Genomic DNA, 20,752 nt, shown 5'->3' on the forward strand with positions numbered 1-20,752 from the left:
GAGTTGGATTGAACAACTGATAGCAGTTCCAATGATGGGGATTTCAGTTTATTCCAAGGAAGAACTTTCTAATAATTAGAACTGCCCCAAAATGGAGTGAGCTATCTCGTGAGATAGTGAGTTCCCTGTCATTGAAGGTATTCAAGTAGAACTGGATAGATGACTGCTTGTTGGGTATGTTGGGAAAGATAGTCATGATTCTGATTAGAAAATAGATGATCTCCAAAGCATCTTTCAACTATGATATTCAAGATTTATGGATTATGTATTGGCAAAACCTTACCACTTATTCACGATTGTAAGAACAGATTTTTAATATATGGCTTGTGATTATGGTGAGGATAATCTATCTGAGACAGCTTTTATAATGCCCTAATTTGGGGATGGGACACATGATCTACAGATGGACATAGATTATTTCCACTGCATAGCTGGGCATCTCATCTAGTTAGTGTCTCTGAGAAGCCAATTCTCTTTGCCTTGATGGACCCAATTTTTTGAGTTGCCTTGGCTAAACCTCAGGTCATTCCTCTGCTTCCATTAGGGAAAAAACTCATGCTTGTCTACTGTAGCACACCATCCACCTTCTGCATGTTATTGACAGCAGAATATGGAGATAATTTCCTTCCCAATAATAGTAGGGCAATCTCTTTTTTCTTTTGTGATCAAATGTAGTCATGGAACATGGGAGTAGGAAGATAGATTATTTCATCCCTTGCTCCTTCTTGGTTTCTTTAAGACTGATTGGTTCATGAATTGCAGCTTCCTTTTTGAATATATGTATTTTGGCTTCTTGTCCTTACATTCTATTCTCTCACAAACTCAGTTTTAGAGTTGGCTGGTGCTAAAATGGTTAAAGCGATACCAGGTACTTTAAGGTTCATAATAGTAACATTACACTCATTGTGATTTCAAGGAGTCATAGAATTTTCAGAGTTGGAAGGGACCTCGTTGTTCATCTAGTTCGACTTACAATCAGAGAAATCTCCAGTACATAATAAACCCTACAAGTTTGTCATCCAGCCTCTGCTTAAAGACCTCTAATGCTTCTTGAGTACGTATGTGTTTGTGCATATGTGTGCATGTGTGTGCAGGGAACTACCCCCTTACAGGGCGGCTCATTCTACTTTTGGCAGCTGTAATTTTTAGGAATCATTCCTGATGTCAATTCTAAATTGACTTTTCAATATCCAAGTACCTTTCATTTATTCTGCCCATTTCTTCTGATTCTACCCTGTGGGGACAAACAGAACAAATCTAATCTGTCTTGCACGTAAAAATCCTTCAAATGTTTGAACATAAGTATTACAACCACTTCCCTTCCCCAATCATCTTTTCTATGGACTAAACTTTCTCACTTCAACCAACTGATCCTCATATGCCATGGACTCAAGGTCCTTCACCAGCCTACTTTACTTCCTCTGGACGCTCTTTCTTTTAACCATGTCCTTTTTTAGATGGTGCCACCCGTAATTGAATTCAGTGCACCAAATGTGGTCTCATGAGGGCAGGGTATGGAGATATTGTCATCTTATTCTGGGAAAACATGATTTTCTTCAATGGCATTTTCCCCCAATTACATGAAAAGACAATTGTTTACATTCATTTTAAAAATAATATTTGAGCTCCAAATTTTCTCCCTCCCCTTCTACCTCTCCTCCCCACCAAGGTGGTAAGCAGTTTGATGTAGGTTATATACATACAATTGTGTAAGCCTATTTCGTATTAGCCATGTTGTGAAAGAAAAAACCGTTTGCAAAAAAAATTACAGTTTGCAAAAGGAAAAAAAACCATGAAAAAAATGAAGTAAGAGAAAATAGTATGCTTCAGTCTACATTCAGACTCCATCAGCTCTTTTTCTGGAGGTGGAGAGCATTTTCCATCATGAGTCTTTTAAACTTTCTTAGGTCATTACATTGCTGGGAAGAGCTAATTCAAACACAGTTGATCGTTGCACAATGTTACTGTTACTGTGTACAGTATTCTCCTGGTTCTGCTTACTTCACTTTGCATCTGTTTATCTTCCCAAGTTTTTCTGAAATCGGCCTACCAATCATTTCTTATAGCACAGTAATATTCCATTACATTCATCTACCACTTGTTCAACCATTCCCCAATTGATGGGCATCCCCTTGATTTCCAGTTCTTGGCCACCACAAAAGGAGTTCCTACAAATATTTTTGTACATATAGGTCCTTTTCCCCTTTCTTATGTTCTTTCTGGGATACAGACTTAGTAGTGGTATTGCTGGATTAAAGGGTATGCACAGTTTTATTGCCACTTGGGTATAGTTTGAAATTGCTTTCCAGGATGGTTGGCTCAGTTTATAACTCCACCAATAGTGCATTAGTGTCACAATCCCACATCCTCCCCAACATTTACCATTTTCCTTTTCTGTCATATTAGCTCATCTGATAGATGTGAGGTGGTACCTCAGAGTCATTTTAATTTGAATTTCTCTAATTAACAGTGATTTAGAGCATTTTTTCATATGACTATAGATAGCTTTGATTTCTTCATCTGAATGCTTCCTGTTTATATCTTTTGATAAAAAATGTGCTTTTTTAAAAAATGTAGCCCAAGATCCCATTTGATTTTATTTGGCTGCCACATCATACTGATGACTCATGTTGAGTTTGCAGTCCGTTAAAACCCCCACATCTTTTTCAGACACACTAGTATTTAAGCATGCTTCCCCAGTCTGTAGTTCTGAAGCTGATATTTTTTTAATTCAAATGCATGACTTTACATTTCTCCCTAATTAATTTCATCCATATGATCTTTTGGAATCTTGATTCTGCCCCCATTGTGTTGGCCATCCTTCCAAGCTTTGTGGCATTTTCTTATTTGATGAACATGTTTTATATGTCTTTAGTCAAGTCATTGATTAAAAATATTAAACAACACAGAACTAAGAGCAGATCTCTGCAGCATTCCACTGGACACCTTTCAAGTTGACACCGAACCATTAGTGACAACTCTGAGTAGTGGAATGGACATATTATCCAGCTGTTAATGAGAGGCCAGACTGTAAGTGAAGAGAAGGAACAACATGGCAAGTGTGAAGATCTTGGGTAACCTTTCTCCTATTCTCTGAATGCAGCCCAAGGGGATAAAGCTGGGAAGACAGATGAGAATAACTCTGACTGACAGCATACAAATCATACCAAGCTCAGGACACTGACCTTGTAGTCTCTTTAAGCAGCTCAAGGCCATGACTAGTATAGATGACTTGGTAAGAAATAAAATTAATTTAATTTAATTTAGTTTAAAAAATCACTGGAAGACTTATGAAGCTACAGCTCTTCTGAAAACCATGGAGAGATAAAGTTTGGTGAGACAGAATGACTCGACTTCGGCCAAAGAGAGAAGACAGATGTTTGGTCTTGACTGACCAATATGTGTTTGGGGTTGCTGGGTCTTGCTCCTCACCTCCTCCCTTCTTTCTCTCATGATGAAATGCTGGTATGTTCCCTTGGCAAGTCCTTTTCTAAATGCATTTCCCAGCTGTGTCAGATAGCTACCAATGGTGGATGGGGGAAGGGGGAGAGAGATGAGAGGTCAGATCAAGACAGCATGATTAGAAGGCTGAGCAGAAAGACAGAAAAGAGATTCAAGCATATGTATTTGATATAAATATTATAGTTTTACAGAGACATCTAGATCAATACATGCCACATTTCATTTACCTCCTTGAAAAAGTGAGCACAATGTATTCAGCGAAAGCTGTATAGGATTTTCAATTTACTTCGTATGATTTATTATGACAGGATGGCTATGGGTTTTTTAAGTTCTTTATACTTGTTCCAGTAAAAATGGATAGAGTATCTTTAAAAATAAACAGCCCAGAGCCATGCATTTTATATTGTCTTCCTGAGTAAGGCAAGAACTGTCTAAGATCTCTGCCTGTGGGACCTGGCTGGAGTCATAATTATTGTAGTTTTCACTCTTTAGCTGAGTCATTTCAAGAGTGTGTTTGTCTTGGTTCCCCCACAAACAGCCTCAGGACTAGAGAAAGTGATATGGGGGAGTTGGGTACAGAGAAAGGAGACTCCTTTCTCTCTGACGTGGTATGGGACCCCAGAGTGCTCTAACCAGGTCAAAGCTCCTCGAAATTTAGACTTTGGAAGGCCATCTTCTCCCTTCCTGCTAAATCAACAGTGAATGTGTATCCTGGCAGAATGTCAATGGGTTGGGCACTTTGGGAGGTGCCAATAGAAATCACTTGTAAAGTTCCTCAGTTTCCCCAACAGGATGCAGATGTTCAGAATTCTGTTGCCCTTTTGATATTATCCCCTTATATTTCCATACTACTTGGTGCCTTGGCTGCATGCCTATCAGGTAGATAGATGGTCTAGTCCATCTCTGAAATGGTATTAATTTGGTAGTGGAAAATGCAATATGTAGACAGTGTGCCCCCTACCCAAATGATACAATTTTTTATCTTTAAATCATCACTGGTAGAACAGCAAGTGCCCCAAATTAAAGCTGTCTCTGGTTAGATAACACCTTGGAATATAAGAAATCTATTTTTCAGTAATTCATTAAACATTCATTTTGTAGCTCCTCTGTGCCAGGCTTTCCGAGTTTGCGGAGTTATGTACTTATACTAGTGTCAATCAGACTCTAATGCTACCATTGTGTTCCTGATAACAGCACCTTCTAGTACTTTGGCTTCAATTTCAGAACCCTCTTCTATGTCAAATGTATCTCTTAAGGTAAACATTAAGAATAATTTCACTTCTTATCTTAAGAAAGATTTACTTAGGGTATCAACTGAGACCTTTGGTAGCCTCAAATTCTCAAGCCAAAAATACAGTAGATGTGAGGCAGATAGTAACTCAACGGTCAGGCATTTGGTGAGGGACTCAATGCAGATTGGAAATTCTAATGCAGCTTAGCGTTGGGAAGTTGTCTGGGACATGGAGTGGATAAGCAATTTGTCCAGATTCACACGTGCATTACCTGTCAGTCAGGAATTTGAATGTCTTGAATGTAGGTCTTTCTGATTCTGAGACCAATTTTCTATTTCCTACACAATTCTTCTAAAAAAATATGAATAGAAGCATTATGTTAATTAAAAATCCTAATTAAAATTCATCAATACAATCATTTAAAAGTGTTTTGAAAGCTCCTTAGCCTAAGTTGTCTTGAGTTGCCTAGCCCGAATGACTTGTTTTAAGGTCAGTTATATTTTCTAATAGAACTAGCCCTCAGCAAAGTTGTGAAATGAGACAGTAATTCTCTCTGGCAACTCTTCTGTCTGAGTTTCTTTTTTTCTTCTTTTCAGTACTCTTCCCTATGATTTTCACCCCCATTATTCTTGGGATACTTCATCTCCTTTCTGTAAGGAGAAAGTAGACATGAGAGATTAATGTATATACTAAAATGTGAGTGACTCAATGCATAACCTTTCAAGGGTCATTGTAAAAGAGAACTGTAGGGTTCCATAGAAATTAGTTTTTATGAGTGGAATTTAAGGTTGCGTGGTAATTAAGTAGGGTAGTTCTTTTACTTTTTTTTTTTTAACTGAAGGGGTAGAAGAGGCCCATCCAACAGCATAAAAATTAGGAGAGATCTGTTCTTGTAAGATTCTTTTGATTTTTGTTTATCACAGTCCTTCCTAATAGGTAGCATCCATACACACTACTCTTTGCCAGTTCAGTATGGCTGTTAGCTAAAGGATATATTTAGGAAAGTATAATGATTGAGAGTATAAATATGAAGCCTTCCCATTTTGGTCTTTTTCCTACTTCCCTCTTCTACTCTCTGCTCCCAAACTGATTTCACTGAAATTTTCAAAAGCCCTGAAAATATTCCTGAGACATAAATCTTCTCCTTTCACCAGCCTTCCATCCTGATTCTTCAATGCCTATGGCTCCCCCTCACCAGGAGAAGTAGGTCCTCAAATGTTGATGCTGAATTAGAGAGGCAGTCTCTCTCCCATCCATCAATTTTAACTGCATTCAAACATTTTCAATATGTTGGCTCCTTGATAACTTTCACTGTATGGAAAACAAAATGGAGGGAAATGATTATTGGCACAAGAAGGGGAAGCCGTAAATCTTCAAATCAGATATAGGACAGATTGGAACAATATGGGTTTTCCAAGGTTTCTATGATAATGTACCTAATAACTCTCCTTGGGCAAAAAGGCAATCTGTTTTCAATCAATCTCTCTTCTCTGAGCAAAAATACCAATTGTATTGAAAGGAAGTTTTTTTCCTACTTCTTTTTTTTTTTTATAAAGACTACTCTACACCCTCGAAATCATTCTGAGAATGAAAGATATATATTTCAATTGTCTTCATTGTTATTGGACAGCTAACACCAAATGCGAAGAGTCAATTCCTTTTCCTTTTTTCATTTTCTTTTGTTGGCTGTATTTGTCTACTTCTTAAGATTATTGAAAGCTAATTAAAGGCTTAAAGGATAATATTGATTGCATTGGAATATATTTTATATGTCCACAGCACAGTACCAATTAACTGAACCCTGCCTCCTTTTAAGTTTGAATGGATCAGCTTTGTACAGCCTTCTGATTCAAGACATTGACAAGTTGACTGCTTTTAGGATAGCAAGAAAGATAGCTTGGCATAGCCCAGCTCAGCTTGGTTATTACATGATGGTCCTTGAGCAAACAAATAGGTAATGGCATAGCAAGGAATAGACTCCTGAACCTTAGTTTTCATTCATTTATAAAAGGAGGAGAGTCTTCTTCCCTTTTCTATCAGGAATCAATAGGGACTATTTTGGGCTGACTGGGCTTTCTGAAGGAAGGCACTGATATTATAAAAATGTTATAGCATGAGTGCCATCAGGACAAGTTAGATTTCAGTGGCTTTGTCATTAACAACAAACTAGGGAAATCCAAAGGCATGCTTTCCATTAGCCATCATTGTCCTAACACCTCCTTCATTTAAGCCCTTTTTCTTGCTCTTCCCTATGTTCTTTTCATGCATATTTTTCCATATCCTGTAGTACATATTTTATCACACATTTATGCATACATATGCATTATTCACATATGTCTATATGTCTAAATTTATCTAGAGCTAAATATTATGGGCACACAGGTGAAGCCAAATGGTGGTTATCAATGATCAGAGTTAAAAGATGTATCAAGTCCTGGCTGTTGATGTAATGGCCCCATTCGACCTCTGAGGACCAGGCTTAAGAACAAAGATTAAAACATCTCCTTGGATGCAGTACATTAACATCCCTGCCTCCCCTTTATAGCTCAGTTTGCCTGATCGCTAACTGTACCACCGTAACAATAACAGTCCGTAATGGCGATATTATTAACTGCATCGTGCATATTATTGATTTACTCTTTGTTCTGCATCATTATCCTTTCACCAATGAGTTTACTGCATCATTCTCACATACTCAGTCAAGCACCAAATTACAATGATAGGCCAGCCTCCTGTAATGGCCTCTAATGGAACATTGCATAAGTAATCATTGCTGCCTCCCATTATGCACTGCTTCCAACCAATGAGGGCTTGGCCTTCTTGGAACATGCACACAGCAATTATGAAGTGGAGGAGACCTGGCGGTTCTCAATTTTGCCCAGGAAATTACCTTGTTTCATATTTGCCACCTGCTGGTGCCTCAAACCCCAGCCAGCAAAGCTGCAGGAATGGTTGGCGTCTTTTGTTGTAGTTGCTGATGGTGTTCAAGGCTGAGGTCAACACTGGAGACTGATAACATTAGAGACTTACTGTTATTATGACCCTCATCCCCCCGCAAAAAAATTACTGACATCTCTCCAGGCTTCAGGGTTCTTGGACTTGGTCTTAACCTGTGCATTTTGGTAACTGAAGTGAATATAATCAAAGGTAGGAGAGAGATAACAGACTTAACACTTTATCCTTCATTCCTAGAGGAGTAAATCACTATGTGAACCAGAGTGAGGGCAGAGACTGCTGACCCCAGTATTTTGCCCTCAAAAAAAGTGGCCACTCTGCAGTGTGGAGTGGCCATATTCCATCAGAGTTCATAGAAAGGGCACTGATCATAGAGACAAGAGACCAGGGATTAAATCCTGGCTCTGCCACTTTCCAGGTGTGATCTTGGGCAAGATATTTCATTCTTCTGAACCTTGAATCTTCTCGTCTGTAAAATAGAATTAATTGTTTAGGTTTACTTGTTGTACAGGTGTTGTTAAATGCTTTCCTACACAAAGAGCAGGCATGACTCCATGCCTACCTCACCACTGATTATCATCCCCCTCTACTTTTGTGAGAAGGCATCCCATCTAGACCAAGGTGGTATCTACTTAGCGCCCTCTCCTCCACCTATCTGCCCATAATTCCTTTGGCATGCATGGAAATCCCATGGAGCAAAACCAACCCAGCCAGTGATGCAGTGGCCTGATAGCCCCATCTTTGATTCCATAGGCGTTCCATTCTCATTTAGCCCTGAGTAATGCCCACTTACTGTAAAGTGTTACATGCTCCCATTGTTGGAGGAGTTATGGCAGAAAAATGCAAAATTTCCTTTTAACTGCTTATGGCCAGCAAAGCCTATAATGTGTCAAGCCACACATTAGCTGCCCTGATAAAACAGTCTGCTTTCATACACACAAAATCATCGTTTCAGCAAGATTTGTTATCTCATTACCTGATAAGCTGTATGTCATAAACCAAACCTCCTACAGTAAATCTCCCGAGAGGAGGCTTTGTGGGCAGAAAGGGAGAGATGTGAATCTGCAAAGGGGCTTGATAATGTAGCGTTTAAACTCAACCATAATGCCACTTATTGTTAAATGCATAAAACTACTTGGCCAAATGGTTTGGATTTTAATAGGATTTTGTGCAGCATCAGGTGAGAAGCCATATGCCTTTTCAGTCCCTAAGTCTCTAAGCACCTGCTAACACCTCAGTTTGTCTCCCTGGCCTCAGGGGGATGTGCAGCTTGAGGAGACCAAAGCTTCCTTCGCAGCTGCTGCCTCTTTCTCCGTCTTGCCCATGGGGGGCAGGGTTATTTCTGGTGCCAGAGTTCACTAATCCAGCCTCTCTTGTCACAGGCATATCGTTGTCTGTGGGCACATCACTCTGGAGAGCGTGTCCAACTTCCTGAAGGACTTTCTGCACAAAGACCGGGATGACGTCAACGTGGAGATTGTCTTTCTTCACAAGTAAGGGGCACTCTGTCCAGGCTGCAGTCCGTCATTCAGTCAGTCAACAAGCATTTATTAAGCCTTTGGTATGTGCCAAGCACTCACTACGTGCAGGAAGTACAAAGGACAACAACAGTAAACATGGTCCCTGCTTCCAGGTAGCTTACATTCCAATGAGGGAGGCAACATGCAAACCACTATGTACATGCATACATATGTGCATATAAAGTATATATAAACATGTTAAATCCATATAATATATGATTTCACACAGCATAAATGAAATGCAATCTCAGAGGGAAGTGTAGGGTGGTAGAGGTGCACTTAGTGAGAGACTCAGTGCAGATGGCTGACTACCAACCATGTAGATACTTTGGATGATAAAAAGCTGCATGAAGTATTGCCCTGGCCTCATAGTTCTTACAATCTGGTTAGGGAAAGAAACAGTGAACATAATACAGCTTAAATGGGATTACTCCAGTATTTCAAAATGTGTGTAATGTCATTAATAATAACAGTAACAACGATGGTGGTGGTAGTGGTGATATGACGTTGACGACCACAGTAAGCATTTATGTGTAGTGCTTTGTAGTTTGATCCTCACACTCCCCCTGTGAGGTAAATGCCATTCAGGAAGGAAGGAAACAAACATTTATTAAGAACCTACCATGTTGCAAACATTCCAAACCTGTAAAGTGCTAACTTTACAACTATTATCTTATTTATTCAGTGGTGTGCTGGACCCAGACTGAATGAAATCGACAAATGCTAGAAATTAGGGCTTGATTTATTGTTTTGTGGATTGTTTAGACTTCAGTGATGTCTGTGATCAATAAAGCAAATTATTAACTAAGGTTGACAAGGAGAGCTGGTTCATAAAAATTTACCAGCACAACACTGGTGTGATTATTTTATAAATGAGGAAACTGAGGCTGAGACATGAAGTGACTTTCTCTGTGTCATATAGCTAGTAAGTGTCTTAGCCAGGATTTGAACTGGATCTTTCTGCGGGCCAGCATTGTATTTACTGTGTCACTGGCCACATATGAATTTTCTTTCCTATGATACTGAATACAACCTCTCCATACCTTTTCAGAAAGTGTTATGAGTTATTAATGCCTCCAGCATTCTTCACCTGGTGATTGAGCCTGTAGCGATTGGCCTCCCCAGATATGGCAAGTCTGGCAAACTATATATACATTGCCAGACTAAATTAAAAGCATTTTGTACTTGAAATGACAAGCTAGACTAGGCCTGATGGTGCTTGTGGTCTGGGGACATAACTTTTGAGAATTCAAAGTGAGTTTCTTACCATAATAATGCATCCTTAAAGTGAAGGAAATAGTACTGATGCATGAGTCAAGTAATTCTGACGAGAAGATTTCTACCTACGACAGTTCCCGATCAGTTCTGTACTGAGGGAAAGAATACCATTGTTAAATATTCCTCAATATTCCTTCATGTCTTTGTTACCCCAGTAATCCAGCTCAGTTTGACTACAATCTCTTAATGATATCTGGGTGTGCTACTTCCAAGTATTAATTCATCCCCATTGGTCAGCTAGGTGGTGCGGTGGATAGAGCACCAGTGCAGGAGTCAGGAGGACCTGAGTTCAAATCTCACCTCAGACACTCACTAGCTCTGTGACCTTGGGCAAGTCACTTAAGCCCAATTGCCTCATCCTGGGTCATCTTCACTCATCCTGATGAATATCTGGTCACTGGATTCAGATAACTCTAGAGGAGAAGTGAGGCTGGTGACCTGCACAGCCCTGCCTCACTCAAAACAAAGTCAAGTGCAAGTCATGTCATCATTTTTCTGATGGCATGGTCTTCTTTGGCAACAAAGGACGAACACCCACCCATCCCCACAGGGAAGACTTCAGAGATCAGGAATGACTTACTGACTTAGTATTGCCCAAAGACCAGGAGGATTGTGGTCTAAGAGTGGATCATTCATTCGTTCATACATTCAGTAAGAATTTCTTGGTGCCCTATATGGAAAAGGCACTGTGATAGGAGCTAAAGATAAAAAGACCAAAAAAAATGGTGTCTACCCACAAGGAGCTTACATTCTGTTAGGGACATATACAATAGACATGAATAAATACATGTAAAATAATTTTGGTAGGAAAAACACTAACAACTGGGTAGGTGAATAAAGGCCTTATGTCTGTAGGAGGTGGTACCTAAATTCTACCTTGAAAGAAACTAGGAATTCTAGGAGGTATCCAATCAGAAAACAAAGAGATCTCCCCCAAAGAACACTCTCCTCCTCCCTCTTTTGTCACACTGTAGATCCTTAGGTTTGGCCTAAACAAGTCCCAATTAAAGACTAATATTAGTCAAGAACTATATGCCAAGATGTGCAGGAGCAATTGCTCCAAGATCTCCTATAATGGAGCGGAAGGTCATGCTATTGGGCTTCCTCACCCACCTGTCACTGGATTCTCTTAGTCTAGAGGTAGCAAACACATAGCCCATGGGTCACATGTAGCCCACAGTACTCCTGAGAATGGCCCAAACCAGATTCAAATGTAGTTCCTATTGGATTTTAATATATTGATGAATTGATAAAAAAAAGAAATATGTGGTCCATAGAGATCCTTATGTATGGTTTGGTGGACCCTGATTCTATTTTACTTTGATATTACTGTCTCAGACCACCTTCTGTCCTTCTCTCTAGCCCCTGGCTCTAAATTATTAAGCCTTTGATCCATCTGGGCCTTGAGGTACTGAAAAGATGGTCATTGCTCCCACCAATTTCCTCAGTTTAAGATCTCCTAAGGATCATAGAATAATCAATTTAGAGATGGAAGTAAATTAAAGATCAGAGTCCAACCCACTTGACTGATCAGGATGTTGAGTCCCAGAGGAGTAGAAGGATTTGTTTCAGTTCACATAGGTAGAAAGTAGTCAGTCACACCTTTTTCCAAATATTCTTTTGAGCCTTGCTTTTACTTGCAGAGCTCCTTTCCCAAACGGGAAACCTACTGGATAGAGGAATTAAAAAGAAGTGACCAAAGGCCAGGGTAGAGAGAGTTGAAAAGTGCTTGTAAATCTATAGGCTAACAGCCATGGGGTTAAGCTAAAATTAAGACTCTAACTAGCTTTTTCTTTCCCATCTGTAAAATGGGAATACAAAAAAAATAGCCTACCTACTTCCACTTACTCTGTATATATCTTGCATGTACTTAATTATTCCATGTCTCCCCCATTAAATATTAACAGCAGCAGCAGTAATAACAATTATGATGATGCTAAAAAACCATAATGATGATGCTAAAAATTTCTGCTTAGAATCTGAACTCCATGACAACAGGGACCACTTTGCTTTGTTTGGTTTCCCTGCACACAACACAGTACCTGGTACATGATACTTGAATCTTATTGACTGACTGAAAGACAGAAGTTATGAGAACTAAAGACAGGAAGATCAAAAGACAGGAAGTTATGAGAACAAAATGATACTGTCTGTGTTAGAAGTCAAGCAGCATTCCTTTATTCTAGGCATAGCATTTGCTACTCTGTTCAGCTACCTTTCGAAATCACCAAGTGAATAGTGTCCCTGTAAAGAAAAGCCTCTTTCCCTGGGATCCTTACTTCATGGACCAGTCCTGAGCTCATGTGTGTTTCTCTAATGACTCAGAAGTTTGGAGCATCACCTATTCCTTGGATAGATGTCAGGGTTTCAGGTCGCCTGAACCTCTCTCCAATGATGCGGCATGTGGCAGTTTTGAAAGGGGGCAGACCTTACTTTCTAAGCCTCTCTCCGTGGGAACTCCAGGCAGTGGGGAAGTCATGAAAGTGAGAGAGTCAGAGGTGGGTATCTTACTCAGATGCTTCTGTTTTTTCCTTTCACAGTATATCCCCAAACTTGGAGCTTGAAGCTCTCTTCAAACGTCACTTTACTCAGGTGGAATTTTATCAGGGTTCAGTCCTCAATCCGCATGATCTGGCAAGAGTCAAGGTAAGGTGCAGTTGGCTACTTCAGCTTTCAGGTCAATTCAATGATCATATTTAGATGTTTACTGTAGTTCTGGGGGTGATGACAAAAAACAAAAAAAACCTCCCCTGTCCTCTAGCTTACAGTCAATGATTTCTGTTTTTGTTTTGTTTGTTTTTTGGTCAGTATGTAGGGAAAGCAGCTATTGGAAGACATCCCAGGATTTTAGGGGTGATTCCAACACCCCTAATGGGACAAATGGGAACCCAGAGCTTCAATAATCAGCCCATGTGTCCTAGGATCTGTTACTGACAGAGAATAGGAAGAGAAATCTTTGTTCTTTTGTTTTGAACTTCATATATTCAGAAAAAAAAAACAAACCCTAATCAATTCTCCCATTTTTTTTGTTACCTCCCTCAGAGTACATATAATTGGCCAGTATTAAATAAAGGAGACCAATATATGGACTCAAGGATCCAGTTCCAGATTAATAGAAGACCTGAGTTCAAATCTGGCCTCTGACATTAGTTGCTTGTCTGATTTTGGGCATATCACTTCATTTCTCTGACTTTTCTCATCTGTCAGTGAGGGAATTTGCTGACCTTTCGGTTCTCATCTGTGAACCTTTGGGACCAACGCAATTCTCATTGGAATGGGTTCTGCTTGACTTAATGGTATTTCAAATTGGATTACTCTCTCCTGAAGAGACAATTAAAGAACTAAAAAAAAAAACAACTGGAGAAGGGGGAAAGTTTTTAGTAAGCAAGTATCTTTATTTTCTTACTTTTACCACTGAGAACCTGATGAACATTGCCACATGTCAAGGTATTGGATAGCAACTTTCAGGAAGAAAGAAAAGTCCACTGCCAATGACCAGATCACTTGATTTTCAAACTCTAAACATCAGAGACAAAAATGAGACAGCAAGCCATCATCTCTGCATTGGTCTATTTCCTGTCTTTTTATTTGAATCTGAACAAATTAGAAGGGTCTGGTCTTAATGTTGTATTATCTTTATAGACTAGCAATTGGATTTTCCTTCACCTTTATGCTTTCAGGGCACTAGGTATGCTACATGAGTATTGTTGTAATTTTATTCTTTTAATTGAGGCTGTGTGTGTGTGTGTGTGTGTGTGTGTGTGTGTGCGCGCGTGCAGTTTTACTCATTTCTGTAAGCAAAGTTTCAACTTATCTCTCCTCCCTTCCCACCCTCTTTAAATCTACTAGCTTCCCATGAAATTCCTATGATAGTTTGGCTTGAGGGGAGTACAGCAGAGAGACTTAGAAAAAGTCACAGTATTTTGACAAACATTGCCCCCTGGTACTTTATGTATACATTTGGGATTGGCTGAAGTATAAGCCCTTCTTATTGCAAGCAGAGGTACACCAAGGAATTTTATATCCAGGGCAAGTATCACAAAATATAACTGCAGTAATTTGGGCCATTCTGAAGCAGAGGCAAACAGAGAAGATACCACAGCACACTATTAAGAGGCCATTGCTAGTGATACCTCTGTATGGGGGTAAGCGGGCACAGAGAAGTTGGGAAGAATTTATCCAGTTTGTCATCTAGTAGATAACTACTTTAGTTAATTAATTTGCTAACTAAGTGTTAAGTTCCCCTGTTTAGAGGCTGAAGGACTACCTGTGCCATTAATGTTCTTTAAATTTAGTGAACCTGAAGTTCCATGCCCTGGAACAAGGCCCTTGTTGCCTCAAGTGACAGTTCTGATTATTAACATTAATCTAAAGTTGATTCAGGTAAATTCTTGGACATGGTAACCATGAGTACAAAACATAGTTCCTCTTGAAGGAGAGAGCTAACTTGCAGTGAATATTTGCTCATATTCACGCTTAATATGGGTGTATGCAAAGGATAGGTGTAGTCTGGATTTCTGATTACTGCCCTCTAGTCTTCTAGTACTTGATAGAGGGAGAATAGTGCTTTAACCTCTTTGCATTCTCCTCCCATGAAGGAAAAAAAAAGGACAATAATATAGTTGGTAAAGAAAAGGGAAGAGATGTAAGGAGGATGCAAGACTTAATTAATTACTTGTTAAGTAATTTGGAGGAGGGTGGATGTAAATCACTATGCAAAGTGGAAAGTATAATTATCAAGGTGCATGTAGTGCGATCCAGCAACCGCAAAATGAAATGTTTACATTCTACCAAGAAATTACAACCTACACTCTTGATGAAAACTATAATCTCCGAGGCACTTGCTGTGTGAAGCACCAGGTTCTCCAGAGCTGTCAACAGAGAGAAATTGCAAGCAAGCCGAGCTATTTATACGTTTGTATTTTGTTATTTTCCTTTGGTGTCTTAGATAGAGTCAGCAGATGCGTGCCTAATCCTTGCCAATAAATACTGCGCTGACCCGGATGCTGAAGATGCCTCCAACATCATGAGGTAAGCGTGGGGTAGCTGGGAAAAGGGTGCGAACTCCTTGGTGTGCTGCTCTTTCTCTTCACTTCTTACTTCTCTACGAAGTGTCAGCTCTGCTGAATGTTCCTTCTTTCCCTTCTGAAGCCTCTTACTGAACTTCCTAACCGATTGAGACAATGGTGGTGGCATGGAAAGCCATCATGAAAATGGCATGGTTTAGTGGGCTCTGGAGATAGCAAGGTCAAAGAAAATGTGAAGATGAGAAATGTCTGTTCAGGTTCCAAAAGGAAAGGGGAGGTGCAGAGAGGGAGCCTAGATCATGGGAGAGCAGCATGGTACATGGTGGGTTCAAATCCCAACTGTGCCAATTACAACCTGCGTGACTATGGACAAGTTCCTTAATTTCTCTGTGTCTCAGTTTCCTCATGTGTAAAATTAAGGGGTTGGACTAGATGACCTCTAAGGTTCCTTCTAATCCCATGTCTATGATCTATATGTTTCTTTTGAATGTGAATGATGTGATAAATTGGTGGTTTTCCATTGAACTGGAAGGTAGCTAAGTGTGTACAAAAATGTGTACACGTGTGTGCACATACACACACAAGCACACATAATGCCATAATGGCCCATCTAATATTTATACCAATTCCAGTTTGACATTTGGGTGTCCCTTATGGAAATTTTGGTAGGTAGACTTAGATATATCCTAAGATTGCATGAGGCAATTTGTGTAGGAATTAATGGACTTACTAGACTTATAACTTAGACTTATAACCAGTAAGTATTATAGGCTAGATTTGAGCCCAGGTTTTCCTGACTCCTAAACCTAGCCTTAGAGGTAACAGGTGGTTCAGTGAATAGGGTGTTAGACTTTAAGTCAGGGAGACCCAAGTTCAAATCCAGTCACTTACCTACTCTGTGACTCTAGGCAAGTTATTAACTTCTACCTCCGTCCATTTTCTCATCTGTAAAATGAAGGAAAAAATGGCACTTCTCAGTCAGAGTTGTTGTGAAGACAAAATGAGATAATAGTTGTAAAGTAGTACTACATAAATGCTAATTATCACCACCATCATCCTCTTTGTTATTATTATCTAATGGAGAGACACCTGGATTTGGAATCATGGCCCTGAGGCTCAGTTCCTTGCTATGGCTCACAAATACTGAAAGTGACCTTGGACAAGTCACACAATCTCTAACTCAGTTTTTTTTTTTTAATCTGTTTGATGGGAGGGAATGGAGTAGAGCACCTTGAATGTTCCTAAAACTATGTCCTTATGAAAGTGTGTTAGACTTTGAACTGTCTTTAGGACTATATTACAGACAGCTCTTTTGTAGCTTCTAGTCACAGTATATAAATTCCCCACCAAGGACTCAGGAGGTGTGCCACTCTCCCTTCCCCCAGTTAAAGGGCAGCATGGTCTCATGAGCAAGGATCTAGAGACAATCAAGGATAATCTGGAAGAAGGAGGAGCTAAGTGAAAGTGTTTCATTGCTCCTCAATTTCAAAGGATATCTTCCATAAGTTTGAACATCTATCCTATTGACTACAATGCTACTGATCCCTTCAGAGACAGCTAGGTGGTGCAGTGGATAGAGCACCAGTGCAGGAGTCAGGAGGACCCCTGAGTTCAAATCTCACCTCAGACACTTGACACTCACTAGCTGTGTGACCTTGGGCAAGTCACTTGACCGCTGGGTCATCTCCAGTCATCCTGATGAATATCTGGTCAGATGACTCTGGAGGAAAAATGAGACTGGTGACCTGCACAGCCCTGCCTCGCTCAAAACAAAGTCAAGTGCAAGTCATGTCATTGTTTCTCTGATGGCATGGTCTTTGGCAACGAAGGACGAACATACACACTGATCCCTTCAATATTGTTCAGTTCTGGATGTCGTCACTTCAGGAAATTTGACTAAGCTTTGGGGCCCTGAAGGGCCTAATGCTTTAGAATTTCTCTCATCTCTTCTGCCCTTTCTTTAATGAGTTGTCCCAAGGGACATGAGCTTTCCTGTAAGAAGTAGGTGGCAAGTAGTGATGAAGTAAGGTTGGTCTGACATATGTAGGAGAGAGCAAACCATTCCATTAGCATCTGGCCTTGATGTCTGCCAGGGCACATCTGTCAGAATCCTTTCATTCCTCTCACTTTTCTCTAGCAAATATGCCTGCCTGTTGAAGGCATTTGTTAACTTTCTTAATCAGGGTCTCAGTAGACACTTTAAGGTACAGAAATAACTTCTCGTTTCATATTTCATATATATGTGTGTGTGCATATATGTGTGTATGTATGTACATATAAATGTATGTATATATGTATGTGTGGGATATATAAATACATATATACATACACATGTATATATACATATATATATATATAGCCTACCTTTTTCCATCCATCCCTACTACTATCCACCAGTTCCTATGACCCTCAGCAGGAACAAGATTGTAGACACCTTTGTGTGAAGAACCCATCTATTCTATTTTTAAAGTGGTGGGAATATTTATCCCTGTACCCACTGGCAATACCTTCTCACTTATTTTACTAGAATATTTCCTTAGTCATTTTAAGGGATAAAATGCAGACCTCCAAGGTAAAAACTAGATTTCATCGTCTACAGAACATTCAGTTGAGAATGTCTCTTAGCAGCAGGACAAAGCCCAGAGAGAAATGCTGGAATGGCACCTTCTTTTCTGTATTCTACCTGAGAGGTCAAGTTTAGAAATATCACTTCTCTTAATTGCTACGTGTTATTTAAGCCACAAGTCTGAACAGTTAAAGATTTTTACACTCTATTAAAATACTGATGTCTCAGGGTGACTGGCATGATGCCAAGGCATAAAAATCATTTAGGCCAAATGAAACCCACTGCCAGTTAAGGTAAACAAAATGCCTTGATTTCTTCTTTGAGACCAGGGGAGCAAAAAGAACATGGGAATATTGGGTTAAAATTAACTCTGCCTTTCCTTATTTTATTTTCTTTCCTGCATCTAATAGACTAAGAAAATAGTCTACCTCCCTTAAATAAAAATAGCAAAGATGCATTTGAAATTAGCTTGCTTAGAGAGCTGACCAATGTTTATGAGCTGATCTCATGGTGACTGGGGTCTCCCATTCCTTGAATTATAGATAGGGCCAGACACAATGCTTTTTCAAAAATAAGATTATATTCTTCAAGAACAAAAGCCCAGTGTGAAACTATACAGGAGGAAGTTTTGTATCTGTGCATTTCCCTACTGAATATTTAGCCTTTTAGGAGAAAACTGATGCCTTGGCTGAGTCTTCCTTACTTCCCTCCCACCCCCAACCTTTCCCCTATACAATATGGTTTATACATCTTCTTAAAGGAGAAGAAATGTGGTTGATTTAATGAAATATAGACTAGGGTATCTGAGTGTAACTTTTAGTGGGAGTAAGGTGGAGAAACTTAATAAATCTGCTTCCATAAAGGGTTAGGCTCAAAGAGTTGATTTGCAAAGTAGGGCTCTGATCTTGAATTTTATTTCTCTGGTTTCTCCATTTCGAAGGGAATGTGCATTCCTGTCTGGACTTCTGGCAGATGTAGCCATAAGAGTGACTTAGATAACTAGACTGTGATTTTAATTTTTACCAAGCACTTTTATGTCCCAACAAACTTGGCAGTTCACATGGCTAAAGGCTTTTATCCCCATTGTCCAGATAAAGAAAAATCAGGGTAAAGTGAGGTTAAGTGTCTCACTGAAGATACTGTAGCTGATTAGTGTGAAGGCTAAGATAAGAACCTAAGTCCTCTTTTCCTGCTAGTTCAATATAAATCAGAACTACATACAAGATGGGACCTGTGGTTTACTCTGAAGAGAGAAAGATGGAGTTTGCAGAGGGAGGAGATTCCCAAGAACCTACAGTGATTCTCAGGGGCAGCTAGGTGGTACAGTGGATAGAGCACCAGTCAGGAGTCAGGAGGACCTGAGTTCAAATCACACCTCAGACACTTGACACTCACTAACACCTTGGGCAAGTCACTTAAGCCCACTTGCCTCCTGGGTCATCTCCAGTCATCTTGATGAATATCTGGTCACTGGATTCAGATGGCTCTGGAGGAGAAATGAGGCTGGTGACCTGCACAGCCCTCACTCACCGCCCCCCCCCCCCCCCAAAAAAAAAGCAAAGTCAAGTGTAAGTCATGTCATTATTTCTCTGATGGCATGGTCTTCTTTGGCAATGAAAGACGAACACACAGTGATTCTCAGCTAAGGTCTGTGCTCATTGAAATTCATTAGACGTTTTCATTTAGATGTGCCTCTGAAAGGCACAGAATCTCATTATTGAGACCTTAGAGACCATCTAGTCCAACTCGTATCATAACAAGGATCCCTCTAAAATAAGTGTAACAAGTAGGCATCTTTTCTTTAAGACTTCTAGTGATGGGAAACCCATTACCCACCTCCAGAGGCAGCCTATTCCCTTTTAGAGTTCCCTTTTAGGAACTGTTGTTGGCGTATATCAAGCCCAAATCTGGCTCAAGGCAAAGTCCATGCTAACCATGCTACGCCAAGGTGGCCATTCTCTTCCTCTACTCTAAGAGATAAAATAAGGACAATGGATAATGGTATTATTTAGTATGTTGTCTCTAGTGATCTGATGATCTGGATTTTTTTGTTTTGGTTTTTTTTCATTATTGCCAAGGTATTCTTATGGTACAACTGGAGTGATTGCAAAAAAAAAGTTAAACAAAACCAAACAAAAACCAAACAAAAAATCCAAAAGAAACAAAACAAATGTCCCAAAGATCTTGAGGCTAACACCCTATCAGAGAGGGTAAGAGTCTTTAAATTTCAGCTGATACTAGGGTTTTTAGCAACTTGTAGGGACTGAAAAGGGCTTTCAGAGTCATCTAGTCCTTCCATGCGATGACCTGAGATGTATAAATGAGAACTGCTTTCAATAAAGTCATGTACCTAATTAAATTAGGGCCAAGCTAAGATAAGAAAGGACTGTCATGGGGGAGGAATCTGCCATTCTTTTACCTTGGACGGAAGAATTAGGAGAAATGAAGAAAAGTCTGAAAGAGGCATATTTAGGCTTGATCTATGGGGAAAAGCTAAAATCTAAAACCATCCTACCATAGTGCTAGTGTGATTTATCCTTGACTGGTTTCTGTCCTTTCTTTTCCTACTTTTGGAATGATTGGTTTTTGGTCTACGTTTGCTCCAGTTAGAAATACTCCAACTGGCATTATCATAGTAGGAAGTCATGACTATTTTAGACCCTCCTTCAATTCAGTTCAAGAATTCACCAGCAATTTATTTATCACAATTTA

At 39.7% G+C, this 20,752-nt stretch overlaps 1 protein-coding gene across 10 annotated transcripts in view; it reads left to right on the plus strand.

The window, feature by feature from the left end:
- Positions 1-20,752, plus strand: part of KCNMA1 (potassium calcium-activated channel subfamily M alpha 1) — a 904,559-nt gene that overhangs the window by 649,395 nt on the left and 234,412 nt on the right. For 9 of the 10 annotated variants that reach the window (XM_072636209.1, XM_072636218.1, XM_072636155.1 and 6 more), the window contains 3 exons: positions 9,032-9,142; positions 12,988-13,093; positions 15,396-15,478. In XM_072636209.1, the coding sequence (XP_072492310.1) occupies positions 9,032-9,142; positions 12,988-13,093; positions 15,396-15,478 (300 nt within the window). Of the gene's footprint in view, positions 1-9,031; positions 9,143-12,987; positions 13,094-15,395; positions 15,479-20,752 lie in introns of those variants that run through there. The other variant, XM_072636200.1, reaches the window with a different exon arrangement.

The sequence above is a fragment of the Notamacropus eugenii genome, chromosome 1 (assembly GCF_028372415.1).
Source record: "Notamacropus eugenii isolate mMacEug1 chromosome 1, mMacEug1.pri_v2, whole genome shotgun sequence".
Taxonomy (NCBI): domain Eukaryota; kingdom Metazoa; phylum Chordata; class Mammalia; order Diprotodontia; family Macropodidae; genus Notamacropus; species Notamacropus eugenii.